We start from the raw sequence: 23118 nt of genomic DNA, 5'->3' as shown, positions 1-23118 counted from the left end.
CTTTAAAGTCACAGCACTCAAAGGAGTTGAAACTTTTCTTCTATAAAAATATAGCATGTTGTGGTCAGCCAAGAGGTGAGAAAATGGGTAAAATTACCCCACATCTTTCCCTAGTTAAAAAGAAAATTATTGTGGAGGGTGGAGATCTGAAATAAAAACAGAATATGCTCGAAATCTTCAGCAGTATCTGTAGAGAGAAAAAACAGAACTAATGTTTCAGATTGTGATATTTCATCAGAGTTTTTATTTCAGATAATCGTCGCAGCTTGTATTTCTGCTTGGTTGCAGTATGACCATGCAAGGTTAGCTTCCAAGAAGTTGTAAGATTAATGAATGCTATGGATGAGTAAATAAGTAATAGATTATGAGAGAGTGCTTTGTGAAATTAATAGTTGAGATTGGAAGCTGCCTTCATTTTTTGTTAGGCAGATGTTTTCAAATTTGCAATTTTCTTCCGTACTTGGATCCAGATCCTCTTGGCTCCAGTGCAGGTTGCAATGACCATACCTGTTACTTCTGCCTGTGTTGCTGCACCAATTATTTCTGTGGTGGATTCTCTTCAGTGTCAGAGAACAGTTATCCCCCTCTCACTTCTTATATCAGCAGTGCAGCATAATATCATTAAATCTGATGGTATGCAGGTGAGAAACCTTGGTCCACATTTTGCCCTTTGGCAAAGCTAATGCTCGTTCATTGTTAACTGCACAAAGAAAATCCTTCCTTATTCGTAGTCTGCAGTGGGCTCTTGTTCTCCTGGCTGCAGCAAGGCTCCAGTGATGAACTCACCAGTGATGAACTCACCCAAAGCTGAGAAGCAAGGTGTATGCTCAATGAAGTCACAGCCTTATTGACATCACAGGGTCCCGGGTTCGATTCCCGGCTCGGGTCACTGTCTGTGGAGTTTGCACATTCTCCTCGTGTTTGCATGGGTTTCCTCCGGGTGCTCCGGTTTCCTCCCACAGTCCAAAGATGTGCGGGTTAGGTTGATTGGCCAGGTTAAAATTGCCCCTGAGATGCGTGGATTAGCGGGTAAATATGTGGGGGTAGGGCCTGGGTGGGATTGTGGTCGGTGCAGACTCGATGGGTCGAATGGCCTCCTTCTGCACTGTAGGGTTTCTATGATTTCTATGATCACTGAAAGGGGTCAAGCAGTCACTGTTAGGTCGGTATTTTGTAATGATTTTAAATAGTTTAGACCTTTTAAAAACTCCAAATACTTTTAATCACCTTTAAACAAGGGAGAAGGACTGGGAGAATCATGAACATTTTTATTGACCCAAGGACTGATTAGGGACAGACAGCATGGCTTTGTGGGTGGAAAATCATGTCTCACAAATTTGATTGAGTTTTTTGAAGGGGTAACCAAGAAGGTAGACGAGGGCAGTGCAATTGATGTTGTCTACATGGACTTTAGCAAGGCCTTTGATAAGGTACTGCATGGTAGGTTGTTGCATAGCGTTAAATCTCACGGGATCCAGGGTGAGGTAGCTAAATGGATATAAAATTGGCTTGATGACAGAAGACAGAGGGTAGTTGTAGAGGGTTGTTTTTCAAACTGAAGGCCTGTGACCAGCGGTGTGCCTGAGGGATCAATGCTGGGTCCACTGTTATTTGTCATTTATATTAATGATTTGGACGAGAATATAGGAGGCATGGTTAATAGGTTTGCAGATGACACCAAGATTGATGGCATAGTGGACAGTGAAGAAGATTATCTTGGATTGCAAAGGGATTTTGATCAATTGGGCCAGTGGGCTGACGAATGGCAGATGGCGTTTAATTTAGATAAATGCAAGGTGATGCATTTTGATAGATTGAACCAGGGCAGGACTTACTCAGTTAATGGTAGGGCGTTGGGGAGAATTACAGAGCAAAGAGATCTAGGGATACAAATTCATAGCTCCTTGAAAGTGGAGTCACAGGTGGACAGAGTGGTGAAAAAGGCATTCAGCATGCTTGGTTTCATTGGTCAGAACATTGAATACAGGAGTTGGGACGTCTTGTTGAAGTTGTACAAGGCCACACTTGGAATACTGTGTACAGTTCTGGTCACCCTATTATAGAACGGAAATTGTTAAACTAGAAAGAGTGCAGAAAAGATTTACTAGGATGCTATCAGGACTTGATGGTTTGAGTTATAAGGAGAGGCTGGATAGACTGGGACTTTTTTATCTAGAGCGTAGAAGGCTGAGGGGTGATCTTATAGAGATCTATAAAATAATGGGGGGCATAGATCAGCTAGATAGTCAATATCTCTTCCCAAAAGTAGGGGAGTCTAAAACTGGAGGGCATAGGTTTAAGGTGAGAGGGGAGACATACAAAAGGGTCCAGAGGAGCAATTTTTTCGCAGAGTGTGGTGAGTTTCTGGAACAAGCTGCCAGAGGTATAGTGGAGGCGGGTACAATTTTGTCTTTTAAAAAGCATTTAGACAGTTGCATGGGTAAGATGGGTATAGAGGGATATGGGCCAAATGCAGTCAATTGGCACTAGCTTAGGGTTTTAAAAAAAGGGCGGCATGGACAAGTTGGGCCGATTGGCCTGTTTCCATGCTGTAAACCTCTATTGCTATTTGTATCCGGTTAGTGCAGCTATGTTTTCTCTCCTCTGCTTGTTTGCTGACATATGTCTTGAGTTAGGTCCCAACTTCATGCATGTAAAATTATGCATATTATGGATAAAGAAGCAAAGATCTCTCACTAATGGCCCCTACCACTTTAAGAGTAAGAAAGGGAGGAACATCATCCTAGGCTGGCGACACTGTAACCTCCAAATTTCAGCGTAAACGAGCTCACCAGAAGTTGCAATGCCATTGTGTTCCCAATAGTGGTGAACTTTTCAGTGTTCACTACTATTGAGAAAGGAAATCTGGGCCCTTTACTTGTTTCATGTGAGAATATTACAGTTTAAAAGGCTGCTCCACCATTAAAGGTTTCCTGAGTTGCTGAATTTGTGAAATTGCGCTGTTGGGCAGCAAATATATAAATGCAATGGGGGGAGTTTTCTGGCCATTCACACCCTGCAAGCGAGGACAGAGAATTTGGCGCTCAGCATCTAGAGAATCCAACTGGCATGAACAACTGGAAGGTTCTGGCCAATATGCAAATTTCAAATATCAGGATGAAACAGCCATTCAGTCTTAGTCACTTGCAATTGCACTATTTACTGTGATTCACACAGGAAAATATATCTTTGAGCTATAACGCCAAAAGATGTTTCGATAGCTACCTCAAAAATAAAACATTCACAGTTAATATTGCACATATATGTCTGCAGCAATATTATAAACGTCTTTATTTAATAATAGGCTCTGGATTTTCATCTTCTATTTATAATATTTGATTCAAAATGGTGCTCAGAAAATTCTTAATCTGTTAAATATGACTAATGTAGAGCTTGAAATTGAATATATTATCTCTAACATTTATTGTTTTGTTCTTTTTAAACTCTCTGCAATGTTAACCTGTTGATTAGCATCTTACCTAACAATGTCTCAGTTTCTCTTTGAGAAGTTTGATCTCTCCTACAGCTGAACCCTATTCTTCCCGAATGTGTGTTTTATTAATAGTCAACTTTTTGTGTTCATTGCTGAAGTCTAGACCTGCTTCGGCGAGGTATTCTTACAAATGCGATTTTACTTTACTTATACCTTCCTTTCTGTTATTATATTCTTGTTTTCTCCTTTTTTCAAACTTTTTGGTTTTGTTTTTACAAACATTGAAATGGACAGGCAAACTTGGCATGCACTTGATTATCTCCCCTCTGCCCCTCTACACTTAGGATATATTAGTGTATTGCAAGGACAGCAAATTTCAAATATGCTATAGTATATATTGTATTCTGGACTGCTTAAATCAGGATAAAAAGAAAGGCATGTTATTTATTGCTTTGGTTCAGTTTCTAAATTGTTTTTTAATAAGTGTAAACATAAATTATGTTTGGGTTGCTAGTGTAGAAATGCTTAATGCATTCATTTGCAATCTTTTCTTTGCTTTTTATGCAAAAGAGATAACCCTTTTAAAGTAAAATGGAACAGAAAGTTAAAATGATCACATTAAGTATTTATATTTTGATATTCCACGACTTTTATTATTAATTGGAAGGAAATCCGTGTAAAATTTGCATAATCTTGATGTACAGAGCAGTTAGTTGCATTTAGAGGTTGACATTGATGTAACAATATATCCACGTCTCATCCAAAGTAAGATAGCAATATTAATTTTACTCAGTCTTTTACTAAGGTTAACCTTAGTAGACTATTCTGATTTATATTGTTTAGAGCTTGGAGTTATTATAACATGAACATGGAAAAAATAAATAATGGGAAAACGACCGCAAATGCTGAAAATCTGAAATAAGAACAGGAAATGTTAGAAACACAACCATTGTCTGGTTAGTAAGTCAGAGTTAGTTCAATTCTGGTTAATAGAAAAAATGAGTTAATATTTTGGGTGTAAACCCTTCTTCAGAATCCTCTTAAGAATACAAGCGCATTTAATAGTTATGAACAGTACAGCCCATCAGACACCAGCCACAAAAGCAGTTTTTGAATTAGTAACATAGAAACATAAAAAGTAAGAGCAGGAGTAGGCCATTCGGCCCTTCCAACCTGCTCCATCATTCATTATGATCACGGCTGATCATCCAATTCAATAGCCTGACCCTGCCTTCCCCCCATATGTTTTGATCTCTTCACCTCAAGAGCTATATCTAACTTCTTGAAAACATAAAATTTTCTATCACAACATTTAGTCATTTAAAGCATGGAAGAAAGCTACTCTATCATAGAGTCCTCAGCAGCTCTCCATGGATTAATCTAGTCATTCTCATTCACACACTATCTCTGTAGCCCTGCAAGTTTACTCTGTTCAAGTGCCCATCCAGTTTCCTTTCGAAAACATTGATTGCCTCTGCTTACATGGGCAGTGAGTTCCAGATTATTACCACTGGCTACATAAACATTCTTCCCCTCATTCCTCTGTATATCTTGCCCAAAACATTAAATCTGTGACCCATAGTTCTTGAAACATCAGCTACTGAGTGTTTTAACAGGATTCAAGCTGATTAATGAAGTCAAAACTAAGATACAAATTGAAAGAGTTTATTGACCTTATCCAGCCTCAACACTCCCTGCCTACACCCGTGTCCCAGCTATCCTGTATTTGTGTGTTCAAATACCCGTTTCTCTTAAAAACATCCTTGATCCTAACAATGTAGAACATTGATGATGGGAACAGTTTTTTTTGCCTACCTTATCTAAACCTATTATAATCTTGTACACCTCTATCAGAACTCTCCTCCAAGGAGAACAACATTAACTTCTCCAACCTCCAATCCTGGAATCATTCTGGTTAGTCTCCTCTGCACCCTCTTAAGGGCCCTTGCAACCTTCCTAAAATGTGGTGACCAGAACTGGATGCAGTACTCTAGATGTGGCCTTTATAAAAATCTTTATAAAAATTCTGCATTATTTTCCTGCTTTTATTTTCAGTGTCTTGATTTATGAAGCCAGGATCGCATATACTTTGCTAACCACTCTCCCAATGCATCCTCCCATCTTCAAAAATCTACGCAAATGTGCACGCAGATCTCTCTGTGCTTGTCCACTCTTTAGAACTGTGCCATTAAGTCAATTTGCCACTACCTGTCACTTCTGTCAAAATGCACCACTTCATACTTCTCTATTAAATTCCATCTGCACCGGTCTGCACATACTGCTAGCTTAGCCATGTCCTATTGCAGTTGATTTAGTTGTGATGATTTTTGAAGATCATCTGCCATGAGATTGAGATACATTGCAAGGAGGGGTTGCAATAAGAATGGGAGAGAACGATTGGTAGTTCAGAGGGAATAAGATAGTCCTCTTTTTCATCCATTGTCCTAACAAGAAAATTAAAGTGCAAGTCAATGGTTAAATAATACACTTCAAGGAAAATAAAGTGGTGTTCAGAGGCTATGAAATTTGGCTGAACTAGACAATAAAAATGTTTTTGGACTGGGAACAAAGCCACCCCCACTGGTCAGATTCCACAATTACAATATGACATGTTTACATTGACAATCACTATATACATTAAATTTGGAAATAGAAAATTATAATGAGGAAGAAGTGTGGCAAATCTATGACAACAGGAAGTATGTATGCAGATAGGAAGTAAGTGCTAGATTTTTGACAAGGATTATCTTAATATTTTCCCAAAGGTTGTGACAAACTTTGCCAGATTTTCAGATGTTATTACACAATAGGCCTCTTTAACTCAATCTGTGTTTGTACTAAACAGATCTTTACATGTAAAAGCAGTTTAATCATTGACAGCAGTTAAGCCTTGCGTAGTTGATGTCCATCTATGCAGTGAAAACTAAAATATGTTTTATATTATTTTATACGTGTATAATTTTCTTTTCATTAACACATTACTGTGAATAGAAATCCTTAATTCAAGACACTGCCTTGCTGCTGTTTTTGTATTTTTATTCAATGTGAATTTTATTTTATACTTGTGTTCTTTTGAAGTTTCTGCATATTTCTTTAGAACCAGCAGCAAGCCTGTATCTGAGCATATCTTTATATTTATCCAATGCAAATAATATAAAGTTCACAGTAATGTGTTCCTGCTTGGGCCTCGCAGGAGTGTATCTCGCAGTCAGCAGTGAAAACAAAATTTGAACAACACACTATCAGAGCTAAACAGATCATAGACACTGTGAAAAAAATAATGGACTCCATCAATGTGGTTGCAGCAGAAAAAAGGTAAGATAAATCCTCAGTGGCTTGATTCACATACAAGGCAACAATTGGGGAAGTTGAATCTTTGAATAAAGTATAAACTTTGTCATTAACTGTGGCATCAAGTAGATATGTTGAGGTGATAGTTAAAGTGTGAAATGATTTTAACAAATTTTAACTGTACTTCCATTTTAACTGTACTGTTACTAGACTAGAATCATGTAGAGGATTCTGTTGTAATAATGAAATCCTCCTGTTTGTTCGTCAGACAAAATGAAGACAATTTTCCTATCCCTCCACCAACCTCACAGAATCATTACAACATCAAAGGAGATCACTTGGCCCATCGTAACTGCTCCAGCACTTCAAATGAGCAATTCCCCACCTTCTCTCTGTAACCCTGCTTATTCTTCCTTTACAGATAATCCAATTCCCTGTTGAATGCCTCATTTGAACCCGCCTCCACCACGCTATCAGATAGTTAATTCCAGATCTTAACCATTTGCTACATGAAAAGGTTCCTCCTCAAGTCTCTGTTGCTTCTTTGACCAATTACCTTATATTTGTGACCTCTCATTATCGGTCCTTCTAGCAGTGGGAACAATCTATCCTGACCCCTCATGATTTTGAATACCTCTATCAAGTCTCCTCTCAACCTTCTCTTCAAGAAAAACAACTTCTCCAATTTATCTACGTAAATTAATTTTATCATCACTGGAACAATTCTCGTGAACCTTTTCTGTACTCTTTCAAATGCCTTCACATCTTTCCTAAAGTGTGGTGCCCAGAACTGAACACACTGTTCAAGTTGAGGCCAAATCAGTGTTTTATGTACATTCAACATAATCTCCTTGCTCTTGTACTCCAGGCCCTTCTTAATAAAGTCTAGGATACTGTATGCTTTATTAACTGCACTCTCACTCTGTACCACCATCTTCAATGACTTATGCACATATATACCCAGGCTCTTCAGGTCCTGTATCCACTGTAAAACTGTACTCTTTATTTTATATTGCCTCTGCATAAAGGCCAAAAGAGTAACGAGGGAGAGAGGAGGGCCTCTTAAGGATGAACAAGGTCATCTCTACGTGCAGATGCACAAGAGATGGGTGAAATTCTAAATTAATATTTCTCATCAGTATTTACTGTTGAGAAAGGCATGGATGTTAGGGAACGTGGGGAAATAAATAGTGATGTCTTGAGGAGTGTACATATAACACAGAAGGAGGTGCTGGAAGTCTTAAAGCGCATCAAGGTAGATTAATCCCTGGGATCTGATGAAGTGTATCCCAGGACATTGTGGGAGGCTAGGGAGGAAAATGCAGATCCCCTAGCAGAGATACTTGAATCATTGACAGCCACAGGTGAGGTGCCTGAAGATTGGAGGGTGGAAAATGTTATGCCTTTGTTTAAAAAGGGCTGTAGGGAAAAGCCTGGGAACTACAGGTCGGTGAGCCGGTAAGTTGTTAGAAGGTATTCTGAGAGACAGGATCTACAGGCATTTAGAGAGACAAGGACTGATCAGGGACAGTCAGTATGGCTCTGTGAGTGGAAAAACATGTCTCACAAATTTGATTGAGTTTTTTGAAGGGGTAACCAAGGAGGTAGATGAGGGTAATGCAGTTGATATTGTCTACATGGACTTTAGCAAGGCCTTTGACACAATACCGCATGGTAGGTTGTTGCATAAGATTAAATCTCACGGGATCCAGGGTGAGGTAGCCAAATGGATACAAAATTGGCTTGATGACAGAAGACAGAGGGTGGTTGTAGAAAGTTGTTTTTCAAACTGGAGGCCTGTGACCAGCAGTGTGCCTCAGGGATTGGTGTTGGGTCCACTGTTATTTGTCATTTATATTAATGATTTGGATGAGAATTTAGGAGGCATGGTTCGTAAGTTTGCAGATGACACCAAGATTGATAACATAGTAAACAGTGAAGAAGATTATCTCGGATTGCAACAGGATCTTGATCAATTGGGCCAGTGGGTTGATGAATGGCAGATGGAGTTTAATTTAGATAAATGTGAGGTGATACATTTTGATAGATCGAACCAGGGCAGTTAATGGAAGGGCATTTGGGTAAGTTATAGAACAAAGAGATCTAGGGGTACATGTTCATAGCTCATTGAAAGTGGAATCACAGGTGGACAGAGTGGTGAAGAAGGCATTCGGCATGCTTGGTTTCATTAGTCAGAACATTGAATACAGGAGTTGGGGCATCTTATTGAAGTTATACAAGACATTGGTAAAGGCCACATTTGGAATACTGTGTACAGTTCTGGTCACCCTATTATAGAAAGGATATTAGTAAACTAGAAAGAGTGCAGAAAAGATTTACTAGGATGCTACCAGGACTTGATGGTTTGAGTTATCAGGAGAGGCTGGATAGACTGGGACTTTTTTCTCTGGAGCGTAGAAGACTTAGGGGTGATCTTATAGAAGTCTATAAAATAATAAAGGGCATAGATCAGCTAGATAGTCAATACCTTTTCCCAAAGGTAGGGGAGTCTAAATATAGAGGGCATAGGTTTACGGTGAGAGGGGAGAGATACAAAAGGGTCCAGAGGGGTAATTTTTTCACACCGAGGATGGTGAGTGTCTGGAGCAAGCTGCCAGAGGTAGTAGTAGAGGCGGGTACAATATTGTCTTTTAAAAAGCATTTCGACAGTTACATGAGTAAGATGGCTATCGAGGGATATGGGCCATGTGCGGGCAATTGGGACTAGCTTAGTCTTTTTTTTAAAAAGGGCAGCGTGGACAAGCTGGGCAGAAGGGCCTGTTTCAATGCTGTAAACCTCTATGACTCTATGTTCTTCCTACCAGAATTAATCACTTTACACTTCTGTGCATTGAACTTAATCTGCCAATTTTCTATCCATTCCACCAATGTTTTCCTTTTGAAGTTCTACACTACCTCCTCACAGTTCATAATATTTCCAAGTTTCGCATCATCTGCAAAATTTGAAATTGTGCCTAGTACACCAAGGTCTAGGTCATTAATATATATCAAGAAGAGCAAGAGTCTTAGCAACGACCCCTGGGGAATTCCACTACAGAACTTCTTCCAGCCCAAAGAACATCTATTAACTAATAGTCTCTGTTTCCTGTCACTCAGCCAATTGCGTATTCATGTTGCTTCTGTCCCTTGCATTCCATGAGCTAGAGCTTTGCTCACAAGTCTGTTGTGTGGCACTATATCTAATGTCATTTGGAAGTCCATGTAGTCCACATCAACAGCATTATCCTCATCAGCCCTCTTTGTTGCCCTCTTTCAAAAACTCAATTTTCCCGAGCAAATCCATGCTGATTTTCCTTAATAAACACTCATTTGCTCAAGTGACTATTAATCTTGTCCCGAATTATTGTTTTTAGAAGCTATCCCACCACCAAAATGAAACTGACTTGTGTGTAGTTGCTGGGCTTTAGACCCTTTTTTGAACAAGGGTATAACATTTACGATTCTCCAATCCTCTGGCACCACTTGACTCTAATGAAGATCAGAAAATTATGGCCAGTGCCTTTGCAATTTTTGTTCTTAGTTGGATGCATCTCATTGGTTTTGGTGCCCTATCAACTCTAAGCACAGAAAGCCTACCCAATACATCTTCCTTATCGATTTTAAACTCTTCAGATGTCTGAATTATCTTCTCTTTCACCATAACCTGTGCAATATCTTTATTGGTAAAGATAGATGCAAAAATATTCATTTAATACCTTGGCTGTGTCCCCTGCCTTAATGCATATATCTCTTTTTTGGTCCCTAACTAACCCCACTCTTCCTTATATGTCAATAGAAGACTTTGGGATTCCCTTTTATGTTAACTGCCACTCTGTTTTCATCTGCTATCTTTGCTCTTCCTATTTGCATTTTCACTTCCTCTTTGAATCTTCTATATTCAACTTGTTTCTCAGTTTATAATGCCAGATCGGCGAATGCGGCGGTAAAGGGGGAAATGCTAATAGTGGGCAGTTCATTAATTCAATTGAAATACATGCAAATACATTCAATGCCACCTCCTCATTTTCCAATCAGCAAGGAATGAATACACCTTCCAATGTCTACTTTCTCTGGGTTCTAGCGTTTGCATCTCAGACAGGAAAATGATGAGGGGTGCATTCTAACATCAGTCATACTTGATCAGCAGTACTTGATTTACATTCTCCTGCCTGTTTAATACAGGGCTCTGTGCCCATCTTGGGGAATAACCCAGAAGTGTATGTGAAGTATAAATTATTTAAAGACCTGGCATAAAGATAGAATGGCCTGCTTCTTCATTCTTTGCTTTGTGCCTGGGAAATCAACATCCTACAGGTATGAAATAGAGGAAAATTCACCTCTGTGGCAACAAAAGAGCATTCAGCAATATTGTATGTATGCTAGTTCCATTTTTTAAAAATGTATTGGTACCTCAAGACTTGACTATTCCAAAACTCTCCTGGTTAGCCCTTCCATCTATCTTACACAATCTTGTGATCCTGCAAAGCTCTGCTACCTGTATTCTAATTCATACCAAGTCCCATTCAATCATCGCACTTTGTTCACTGATCTATATTGTCTCCTGGTGCAGCAAAGCCTCAATTTCAAAAATTCGCAAACTTGTTTTCAAATTCCCTCACTGGCTCTGTAACCTGTTCCAGCTCTTCAGTTGTTGAAATTGTGTGCATGATGAAAGCTTTTTCTCAAGAGATTACTGCATTTTTTTTCCAGTTGATCATGGAGAATGCTAGATTAAGAATGGTTTTCCTCATTCTTTACATAAAAGCTGTATAATCTTCTATCATAGCCATGATCAAATAAGGGCATTGTCCCTTTAATTTTACATCTTGATCCTTCCCTACTCAATTGTATATGTACATTTGAGTAGGGAAGGATCAAGAAGTAAAGTTAAAGATGTAGGGCCTGATTTTACCATTTTCATTCTAAGTGCTGAATCTGGGCGTAATTCAGATCCGACTTGGAAATCTGCTTTCAGGCGCCCCCATACGCACTCAGCCTGAAAAAAAAAATCACTGGTCCCATTCGCGCTGTGGGCGGGGCTTAGCACGCCCGAAACGATCGGAGCTCTGAACTGCACATGCGCAGTTAGAAAAAAATTTGAAAAGGCGCGCCAGTGTCAGATTGCTCCCAGGCCGGAGAAAGTGGCCCGGGAGCAAAAAGTGGGAGTGATGGCCCCCACAGACATCACTGCCCCCTTATCAACCCACACCCCCTGCTACCCAGACCAATTGCGACTCCCTGCCCCCCCCCCCAAGAGAACGATCTGGCCTCACTCATCCCCCCCAGAGAATGGTCTGGCCTCACTCACCATCCCCCCCCCCCCCCCCCCCCCCAAGAGAACGATCTGGCCTCACTCTTTCCCCCCCCCACCCCCAGAGGAACATCTGACCCACCCACCACCACCACCACCACCAGACAACGATCGAGCCTCACTCTCCTCCCTCCTCCAACCAGAGAATGATCTGACCTGCCTCCCTCTTTCCCCACTACCACTGATCTGAGTCAGAGAGCTGTTCGAAACACTGAACTCGCTCTTCAGCAGCTGGAGCGCCCAATTCAGACTTTTATTCAGCATGTTCATTTCGGCACGATTCCGGATCGGCGAATGTGGCGGTAAAGGGGGAAATGCTGATAAAGTTGGGTGGGCAATTCATTAATTCAATTGAAATACATGTAAATACATTTAAATCGCCGTTGCGCCCATTTCGGGCGCGAAGCGGATCGCGGCCATTCACGGGTTTCGGTAAAGTGGCCATTTGCGCGGACGCAGGCGCGGATCACGTTAATAGCCTCACACCCGACTTTACCACGTTAGGGCCCATGGTGTCCCTACTTGATTATGGCTATTGACGATTATACAGTTTGCAAGTAAAGAATGAGGTAAACCATACTTAATCTAACATTCTCCAGTGTGGGTAGCTTTTAACAATATGAAAGAAACCATATAAATTAAGTGTGTACATTCAAAATATAAACATTGGATTTAAACCTACCATTTCTGCTCTCAAGAGTCTTTTCCTTGGAGGAACGAGAGGACCACCTAGATCAATTGGAGTTTGTGCGAAGTCAACTAACCTTGCTAACAGAGGACTGCAAGAAAAATATTAAACTGGTAACAGAAGAAGTAGAAACCAAGGTGAGGATCGTAGCCCATTCCAAATAGAAATTGCTTGCCTTTAGCAGTAAGTTTTCAGTTTACTGTTAGCCATTACCGAGAGTAAACAAAATATAGGATTTGTGTATATAAAATTTAGAGAGATCATGAACTTGAAACGTTAAACCTTCTCAGATGCTACCAGACCTGCTGAGTATTTCCAGCATTTTCATTTTATTATAAAATTTGTATAACCAGTTTCATTTTTCATTTATCGCACTGTAATAAGTTGAGCAATCAAATGGGGGATCTTAATGTTCTTCAAAATAATTTTATCCGGTATGGAATACCTTTCTCTTGTGGGATTTCACATGATCTACTCTCAGGTGTTTTTCTCTTGTTGTCTATCGGTTACATTCATGCTGCCTTCAACTAATTAAATGTTCTGTTAGTGTAATGCCTGGTTCCTGCTTATGGGCCTTTATGATTATTTTCAATTTTCTGTCAATTCCTGATTTCAGAAAGAGAACAGGGCTGTTCGTGGTATTAGTCATATCCCCTATAAGCTGTGGGGGCCCAAAGGAAACAGAGAAAAAAAATGAATTTTTCAGTGGGAAAGATTGCGACCCAAGCATTGCTTCTGCTAACCAGCACATTTGGCTTGCGATGAAGTACTGCAATTTAAGGAGCATGAACCAGTGATCTATTTATCCACCAACAATCTCGTAATCCAAACAACAATTCTCACAATGTAGTTAGTTGATGTTGCTTTGTGGTTCAAGGCTTTGCATTTACAACAAATATTGCACTGAAGGACAGAACCATTGTAGTGAAATACATTGACAACTGAGGGGTTAATTCCTTACTGCTTAAGTCGACACCATGCAGACATGGGTCTGTTCTGCTGAATTTCTCAAGCGTAGTGGAATGCCACAGTGGATGACTTCAGATTATATTTGAGTGAACCCCTTTATTGAGGAACAACCTTGTTCATTTCTGGCAGATTAAAAGTCTTTGAACTTCTCAAAACAAATGGTTACGAACATGTTGCTGTTGGAATTGATTGTCAGAACATTGGTTATCATCAGTTAGAAAGGTTTTTCAGGACTTCAAACTATTTTTGTCTGAATATTCATAACTTCAGGCAAAAGCAACAACTGTAATTCTGGTAACAAAATGGAGGCGTAGATCAAAGGACGATGAAGTTATTCTCTAAGGAGAGATTTGGATCGCCATGACAACTTTTTGCTCTTAGTTCTGTTGCTAGAGCTTTTGTTCAAGTAAGAATGTTTACATTCAAGGCAATCTCCCTCTGAGGACTTGGTCACATAAATGAGGGTTGATACTCAGGGATGCTTGGTTGGATCTGTTGGCTTCAGATGAGTAGTGAACCTGTTGGTTATGGTAGTTAAAATTAAAAATTCAATGACACTATGACCAGTTTCCCAGCCAAAATTCTTCTCAGTCAAGAGCACCAAAAATTGATTAATTAGTTAGTTATATTATCGCTATGGGATTTTACTGATTACAAAGTTTGCTCACAAACTAGGTACTTCATAGGAACTCATTGCAAAATGGAGTGCTTTAAGACATTGGTTAGGCACTATGTAAATGCAGGTCTTTTCCTTTTGGCCATTTTGATTTTTAGCATGGTTTATCTATCATTTATTTGACTTTTTTTTTGCTTTCTTTCATAGATTATTTCATAAGACACCTTGGCCCCCAAGACATCCATTTAATGGAAGAGCTCTGAGGAGAGCACTCATAATTAAAAAATATTCATTTGCCATCAATAGTTTATTTTCTTTAATATTTGACTTATCCACCCATATCCACTCTCTCACACATGTTCCTGTGTTTCACTGTTTTCCCTGCAGCCCAAGATTCCTTTAATTAGGACAGTGACATCAATCACTAAAACAAAACTTATTGTTGTCAATAACCCAAAATTTCAATGCCCTCATTTGCCCTTCGTGCATTGAGGTAATTTAATATCTCTTTATTCATAGACATTGGATTACATTTTTAAAGTCTGCCTGCTTAAATCAGTTCTGCATTGTATATTTGGAATGATTTGGATGAATTATTTGTATAGCATTCCATAATTGTAATTTTATCTGTGAAAGGAGCCATTTGTATTCTTTGCACTGTGAATAAGGATTCTAATTTTAATTATCACTAGGAATACTATCAGATATTATGACTAAGATTTTATTGCAGATCTTTAATTTTTTCATCTTAAATTGATATTTCAGGTTTCTGCTGCAATGACTGATGAAATCTGCCGCCTTTCTGTACTGGTTGATGAATTTCATGGAGAATTCCATTCTTCTCCTGCAGTCTTAAAGTTTTATAAAAATGTGAGGAAAAATCTCTTTTATTTAGCATTTTGATAGAAGAGAAAACCTATACAACACCATACATAAACTTTTAATATATTTCATCTCAATATAGGATCTGCATAAGCACATTGAAGAAGGACTAGGGAGAAACTTGGCTGAACGTTGTTCCAGTGCAGTCCATGCCTCATTGCAGGCAGCACAGCTTCAAATGATAGGTTAGTCAAGACTTGATTGAGTTAAACCTTTGAATTCTAAAGTAAGAAATGTGATGTCCGTTTTGAAACTGAGGCCTATCCAGCTGATTAGCAAATACCTCCCCCATTAAAGCATATGATCAACATTTTAGGGAAACAGGAGTCCCAATTCCATCAAAAGACTATCGTGGGGAATGGGATAATTGTAAGCAGCGCAGACTTGTATTTCAGGATCCAGATTGGAAATATGTGCATGTCATTGGGCCCAAGATGGCAATTCTGTACATGTTTGAGTTAGGAAATCCAGATTTAACAAAACTTAGAGCAGATGCATTAAAAACTCCTCTGACCTATTCCTTACATGCCTAGTCATTGAGATCTGTTGTTGTAATGGTATTTTCCCATTAAAGATCACTACTTAAATGATAGACAATGGCTCAAATTCTGCGGCATGCAATGTGGTGTTCACTTTTTATTACTCTTACACTTATCCATGGAATTTCTCTGAGCTTTTACACTGTGATTTGTGGTTAATAGTCAAAGCAGTGCTGTACCCTGGGAATCTGGAACCTGTGTGAACTGGGAAAGCAGTCAAGTTGAAAAATCCTTAGTGAGGCACACAGCCTAAACCAGAGCGTGTATAAGAATATTTAATTCAATGTTAAATCATGTGCAAAAAACAAAATAGAGAGGGAAAGAAATATGGGATTAAGAGAGAAATTTTTTAAAAAACTTACTACATGCTCCAACAGTAATTGAAATCTAAAGAAATATAAGACTACACATTTGTAACAGTAAATATTCAATACCAGTGAGGTTGTTTAGGAGAAATTAAGACTTTTCATGCCATTAAAAATCCACTTACACTTGAATAGACAAGCCCTAACTTTTGGTGGCATGTTTAGTGGTTATCTAGTAAATACCGTAACTTCATACCCTTTATGTATCTAAATGTGGAATCTCTTGGCGAGGTACCATTATATGGAAGCTTGTGGAGGACCTGGGGAACTCGGACAGCAGCTTCTGATTTCCACATTTAACTGCATGGATAGTGGAAAATGCTCTCCGATTTAGTCCTTAGTAATGGTGACTGCTGATACCATCATTCTTATTCTTAGTACAAATTCCAGGCCATTCCATTGCAAAATAAAATGGGCCTATGCACAATAAATCTGTTTTTTGTAAAATGTTTTGATATTGTAGTACTGGACCAAATTACTAGTGGAGTTGTTTTTCCACTACATTAGATTTAGATACTTGTATTATGAGGTTTTTATTGCACTGGTATTTTCAGTCGTTAAAACAAGGAGCAACTTTAGGAAGGGTGTTCATGTGACCGGTAATTTGTTTTTGAAAAGCTTGGATATCAAGGTTGTTCCATAGATTTTGTGAAGAAAATAAGTAATAAGAAGGTGAACATGTTTTGGGACAAATGAAACATTTATTGATGCACTTATTTGTTAACATTGTTCCTATGGTCACAGCATGGTGACACAGTGGTTAGCACTGCTGCCTCAGTGCCAGGGACTCAGGTTTGATTCCAGCCTTGGGTGGTCGCTCGTGTGGAGTTTGCACATTCTCCCCGTATCTGTGTGTGGGTTTCCTCCGGGTGCTCTGGTTTCCTCCCACAATCCAAAGTTGTGCAGGTTAGGTGGATTGGCCATACTAAAATGCCCCTTAGTGTCCAAAGATGGATAGGTTATGTGGAGTAGCCATGGTAAATGGGTGGGGTTACAGGGATAGGGCAGGGAGGTGGTCCTGGGTAAGATGCTCTTTCACAGAGTCGGTGTAGATTTGATGAGCCGCATGGCTTCCTTCTGCACTGTAGAAATTCTATGGTTACAGCAATTCATGCTTACAATTCTGTATATTATTTAGGAACATCAGATTTAGACTTTGATATATAGTAATGTGATATGTATTAATGGAGAATGGCTTACCTTTGAACTCTCCAAAGCTGTCCATCACCTGCAAAGTATCAGTCAAAAATGTGATGGACTACACTCCACTTGCTTGGATGGGTGTTGTTTCAACAAAACTCAACACCATCCAGGACAAATAAGCTGCTTGATTGGTCTTTCATTTATTAGCCTAAATATCCACCAGCTTACCATGGGTATAGTAGGTACTATCTACATGATTCACTGCAGTAATATGGCAAGACCTTTTTAACAGTATATCTCAAATCAATTACCTCTATCACCCAGAAAAACAAAGAGAGCAGATGCATGAAAATAACATCACTTCCAAATTCCTGTCCAGGCCACACATCATCTTGAGCTGGACAAACATCAGCATTCTTTTATCATTGCTGGGTTTAATTTCTGGAAGTTCCACCAACTATTAGTATTCACCACATTGACTGCAGCAGTCACACTAGCGCCATCTGAAGAGCAACAAGTGTGAGTCAATAAATGCTGACCTAATCAGAGATGGCTATATCCTGATTTTTTAAAAATGTGCTAATTAGATAGAAGTTAAATATGTCCTTTCACGTCTGAAGCTATTCTGTATGATTGTGCAAACAAAGCAAAAAGCTATTTAAAGAAAGAACACGCATTTATATATTGCACCTTGCCACATGCTCAGAATGAATCAAAGTGCTGGGTTGTCAGTGATTTAATGTTGAAATATAATTAGTGTTATTGAACAAATATGGCAGCCAATTTATACACTGCAACTGCAGTACAGAACACTGCCAACAGACTCCACTTGGTCCCCTCCTGACTGTTTATTCTCCTCTGGCCATCACTTCTCTCTGACATTCACCTGCTCCCCTTTCTGATTACTGTTCACACACCCCCACTCCAAAAAAATCAGGACTTCAGCAATGATATAAGTTATCTTCATTTTCATTTTTATCCCTCTGCTAATTTGACTATGAACCATTTTTGAACACAACTAAGCACTGTGCTAATCCACTGTAACCCTTATTTCTCTTTCTCAGTTAATGTATTTTATCATTTAATACATTCTCTTGTTCCTTTTGTCATTGTGCTAATTATTTTATACTTATTCACACTCAATTGTATGTGCCATCGGTTGAAGGGTTACCTAAAAAATTAATACCATTTGATTGGGTGGCATAGTGGCACAGTGGTTAGCACTGCTGCCTCACAGCGCCAGGGACCTGGGTTTGATTCCAGCCTTGATGTCTGTCTGTGGAGTTTGCATGTTCACCCTGTGTCTGCATGGGTTTCCTCCAGATGCTCCGGTTTCCTCCCACAGTCCGAAAATGTGCAGAGTTAGGTGGATTGGCCATGCTAAATTGCCCTTTAGTGTCCAAAGATGCATGGGGATAGGGCGGGTCAATAAGATGCTCATTTGGAGAGTGAGTGTGATTGCCAGCGGTCATACAACCTCACCCTCAATGGTCTCGTTACCGTCTGGCCTTCTGACAACATCCTCCTCCTGCACTGTATGGATTCTGAGTTATATGCTCTGCCTCCTAATTTGGTATCATCTATATCTGTTGCATAGGAATATATAGAACCAGAAAAAATCCTTGTGGTTTATATTATGGTTCTATGATGGTTGTGAAATCGGCAATTTAAAATTCTATTTTAATGGCACCTTAAATTTTTGTTCTTCCCATGGAAGGTGGAAGGAAGGGGAGAGATCCATTTATGAAATGAGTAAAATGGGATGAATAGTGTGAGGGATTTATTGTAAAACCTGGATGGAAGAACCAGAGAAAGCACTATCTAAATGTGAGGGAAGTATTCACACAGACATTGTTGCTTAAAAGCAGTACATGTTGAGTGAGCTCAAACATTAAAAAGTGACTTGACAGGTTACAGGAATTTGAGGAAATGTAAACGCAAGTTAAATTTTTGAAACATGATTTTTTTAAAAAGCAAGCTAGATGGACTGTCATTTTCTTGATGGTCTCTACTGTTCAGAATCATCATAGAAAGCATTTTTAACTTTTTGGGAAATGCATCAAATCTCAAAATAGGTTTTTAATTTTTAATGGTACAGTGAAATAAAGTGCATAGTATGCAGATTCTTGATGAAGAACATACCGAGCACTCATCATACTGTGAAGATAATGTTACTTTTTTGTTTAAATTAGCACTTAATTTAGGGGCAGTACCTTGATCAGATTCTATGTATTTTCCAGGGAATCTCAAGCCTTTGCTTCCATTAAATGTTCAGAGTCAGGTCAATGCTCTGCTACCGTATCATAAGTTTGACCTCAGCTATGACCTGAATTGTGACAAGATATGTGCAGATTTCCAAGAAAATGTTGAATTCCATTTTTCACTTGGTTGGACTTCACTGGTCAATCGTTTCCTGGGACCCAAAAATGTCCGAAGGGCTCTACTGGGACTTGGAGACCCAACTTTTCAGGTACCCTAACTGCATCTTATATATTGTAAATTTAATATATTTTTAAATAACTTACTAAATAGCCCATTGAAAAGTTTAATTTTGCAGAATTAATTTAGGAGTGATTTCAAATAGTAGTCAATTTCAAAAAAGTGCCTACAAAGAACAGTACAGCACAGGAACAGGCCAGGCCCTTCAGCCCACCAAGCATGCACCGACACAACGTCTTTCTAAACTAAAGACCTTTCGCCACTGCACAATCCGTATCCATCTATTCCCTGCCTATTCATGTATCTTTCAAGATGCCTATTGTATCTGCTTCTACCACTTCCTCTGGCAGCACATTCCAGGCACTTACCCCACTAGGAGTAAAAATCCTGCCTCTCACATCTCCTTTAAACTTTCCCCATTTTACCTTAAACTTATGTCCCCTAGTACTTGATATTTCTACCCTGGGAAAAATACTATCAATTCTACCCATGCTTCTCATAATTTTGTCAACTTCTATCAGGTCGTGCCTCAGCCTCTGACGTTCAAGTGAAAACAAACCAAGTTTGTCCCATCTTGTTTCATAGCTAATACCCTCCAAACCAGGCAACATCCTGATAAACATTTTCTGTACCCTCTCCAGAATTTCCACATCCTTCTGGTAGTGTGGTGACCAGAACTGTGCACAATATTCCAAATGTGACCTATCTAAAGTTCTATGCAGCTGCAACATGATTTGCTAATTTTTATACTCTGTGCCCAACTGATGAAGGCAAGCATGACATATGCCTTCTTGACCACATTATCCACTTGTGTTGCCACTTTCAGGGAGCTGTGGACCTGTACGCCTAGATCCTTCCGTATGTTAATGCTTCTATGGGTTCTTCCATTTACTGTATTATTCCCTCCTGCATTAGACCTTTCGTAATACATCACATATTTGTCTGGATTAAATTCCATCTGTCATTTTCCGCCCAAGTCTCCAGGCTATCTATATCATGCTGTATCCTCTAGCAATCCTCTTCGCTAACGGCAGCTCCCCCAATCTTTGTATTGTCCACAAACTTACTAATCAGACCACCTACATTCTCCTCCAAATCATTTATTTATATATTACAAACAACAGAGGTCCCAGCACTGATCCCTGCAGAACACCACTGGTCATAGATCCCCAGAAGAAAAAACACCTTTCCACTACTTCTCTCTGTCTTCTATGACCAAGCCAGTTCTGTATCCATCTTACCAGCTCACCATGGATCTCATGTGACTTCACCTTCTGTACCAGCCTGCCATCAGGGACCTTGTCAAAGGCCTTGCTAAAATGCATGTAGACAACATCCATTACCTTGCCCTCATCAATCATCTTTGTCACTTTCTCAAAAAACTAAACCAAGTTTGTGAGACGTGAGCTTCCCTAATCAGTCCATATTTTTCCAAATGTGAGTAAACCCTATCCCTAAAAATCTTCTCCATTTAAATAATACTGTTCTTTTGTTCTCCCTTCCAAAATAAACAACTTCACATTTTCCCACGTTATATTCCATTTGCCAAAATCAGTATCTCTTTGTAAACTGTACCCCTGCTGTAACTTGCCTTTCTGCCTATTTTAGTGTCGCCTGCAAATATGACTAGTACATTCGCTTCCTTCCTCCCATTAACTCCAGTTTTGCTTCTTGATGCCACACTTGGATGATTAGTAGTCTTGATGTCAAGGACAGTCATTCTCTCCTCACTTTGAGTTCAGTTCTTTTGTTCGTGTTTGAACCATGGCTGTAATGAAGTCAAGAGCTGGACTTTAAGTGAGGACTTACTGTACCTAATGAAAGATGGAATTGGATACATTTAAATGGTGAAATGCTAGCAACAGTCGATTTACAAAGAGACTTGAGGTTTGTTTGCATGGCATAAACAGGTGGAGAAAATAATCAAACAGACTAATGGAATGCTGCTGTTAATATCTTGAGGACTAGACTACAAGGGGATATATATATTTGGTTAGACCAGATCTGGAGTACTGTGAGCAGGTCTGGGAAAGGAGAGAGTTCTAGGAAGGACATAAAGGCCTTGGAGGGAGTGCAGTATATTTACCAGAATGATACATGGACTCCTCAGGTTAAATTACATGGAGTTATACAAACTGATTGATCTAAATTTCAAGATATTAAGGGGAACTGATAGGGCGGTAGATAAAGATAAACATTACTTGGAGAGATTAGTATTGGGGCTGTGGGGAATAATCTAAAAATTAAAGTCAGACCTTTTAAGAGTAAATTTGCGAAACACTTCTGCACAAAGTTTTAGAAATTTGGAAGTCTATTCCACAAATATAATTTCATACAAGGCCAGTTGTTAATTTGAAATCTGAGATTGATAGATATGTCATTAAGGTATTAAGGGATATGGGGTAAAAGTGGGTATATGGAGTTAGGTCGCATATCTGCCCTGTTCCAGGATAGGGGAAAAACGCAGGGAGTGAAACTAACTGAATAGATTTTACAGATAGCCAGCATAGACATGACTGACCGAATGCAACCTTCTGTGCTGTAAGCCTTCTATGATTCATTAAATAACAATGGAACAGGTGCAAGGAGCTAAATAGTCTACTGCTGTTCCTGTTACTATTTTTTGCATTTAATATACAATGCAAATTTACACACTTGCGTATTCTCATACTATAGATTCCTCGACCTTTACCCACAACACCTGTGACAAATATACCTGCACTAGCTGACGAGAATGTGGCACAAGAAGAATTGATGATCTCCTTAGTTACTGGATTGGCTTCTCTGACGTCACGGACTTCAGTGGGTGTTGTCATTGTTGGAGGAGTGGCAAGTATTTGAATAGTCCCTGAAATTACATAGCATCATAAATTAGAACAAACTACCATGATGGGCACAGGCATGATGAGCCGAATGGCCTCCTATATCGTACCATTCAAACACATCACTTGTACGTAATTGTTATTCTAGTTTATTTGCACAACTTATCTTGGTATATGTTAACTTTATAACTGGTTTGCTTCTTTATAAAATCATAGGAGTTATGAGCAAGTGTATTCCATTTGGCCCATCAAGCCTGTTCCACCATTCAGTAAGAATATGGCATAATGGATCTGATTGAGGTCTTAACTCCACTTTCCTGCCTGCCCGCATCGTTGTTGATGAAAAATCTGTCTGACTCAGCCTCCATTTCTTTCTGAGAGAAGACATTCCTCCTAATCTACATCTTAAATTGTGTTTCCAGTTCTAGATTCCCCACAAGGGGAAATGGACTCTCCGCATTCACCCTGTCAATCCCCCTCAGAATTACATATGTTTCATAAACATAATTTCTCATTCTTCTAAGCTCTAATGTATATAGGCCCAACCTGCTCAATCTTTCCTCGTAGGACAACGTCATTACGTCCATATTACCTACAAGAAAGCCGGGCATTGGGTACTT

The 23118-nt window shown here is 39.3% G+C and overlaps 1 protein-coding gene across 2 annotated transcripts in view; it reads left to right on the top strand.

Moving 5' to 3' along the window:
* LOC144490184 (mitofusin-1-like) overlaps window positions 1-23118 on the top strand; it is a 54158-nt gene that overhangs the window by 19441 nt on the left and 11599 nt on the right. For both annotated transcript variants that reach the window (XM_078207990.1, XM_078207994.1), the window contains exons 10-15: window positions 6627-6748; window positions 12734-12860; window positions 15074-15178; window positions 15273-15375; window positions 19478-19707; window positions 22353-22505. In XM_078207990.1, the coding sequence (XP_078064116.1) occupies window positions 6627-6748; window positions 12734-12860; window positions 15074-15178; window positions 15273-15375; window positions 19478-19707; window positions 22353-22505 (840 nt within the window). The remainder of the gene's footprint in view (window positions 1-6626; window positions 6749-12733; window positions 12861-15073; window positions 15179-15272; window positions 15376-19477; window positions 19708-22352; window positions 22506-23118) is intronic.

Source organism: Mustelus asterias, chromosome 3 (genome assembly GCF_964213995.1).
Source record: "Mustelus asterias chromosome 3, sMusAst1.hap1.1, whole genome shotgun sequence".
Lineage (NCBI taxonomy): Eukaryota > Metazoa > Chordata > Chondrichthyes > Carcharhiniformes > Triakidae > Mustelus > Mustelus asterias.
This window is presented reverse-complemented; position numbering and strand designations above follow the sequence as displayed.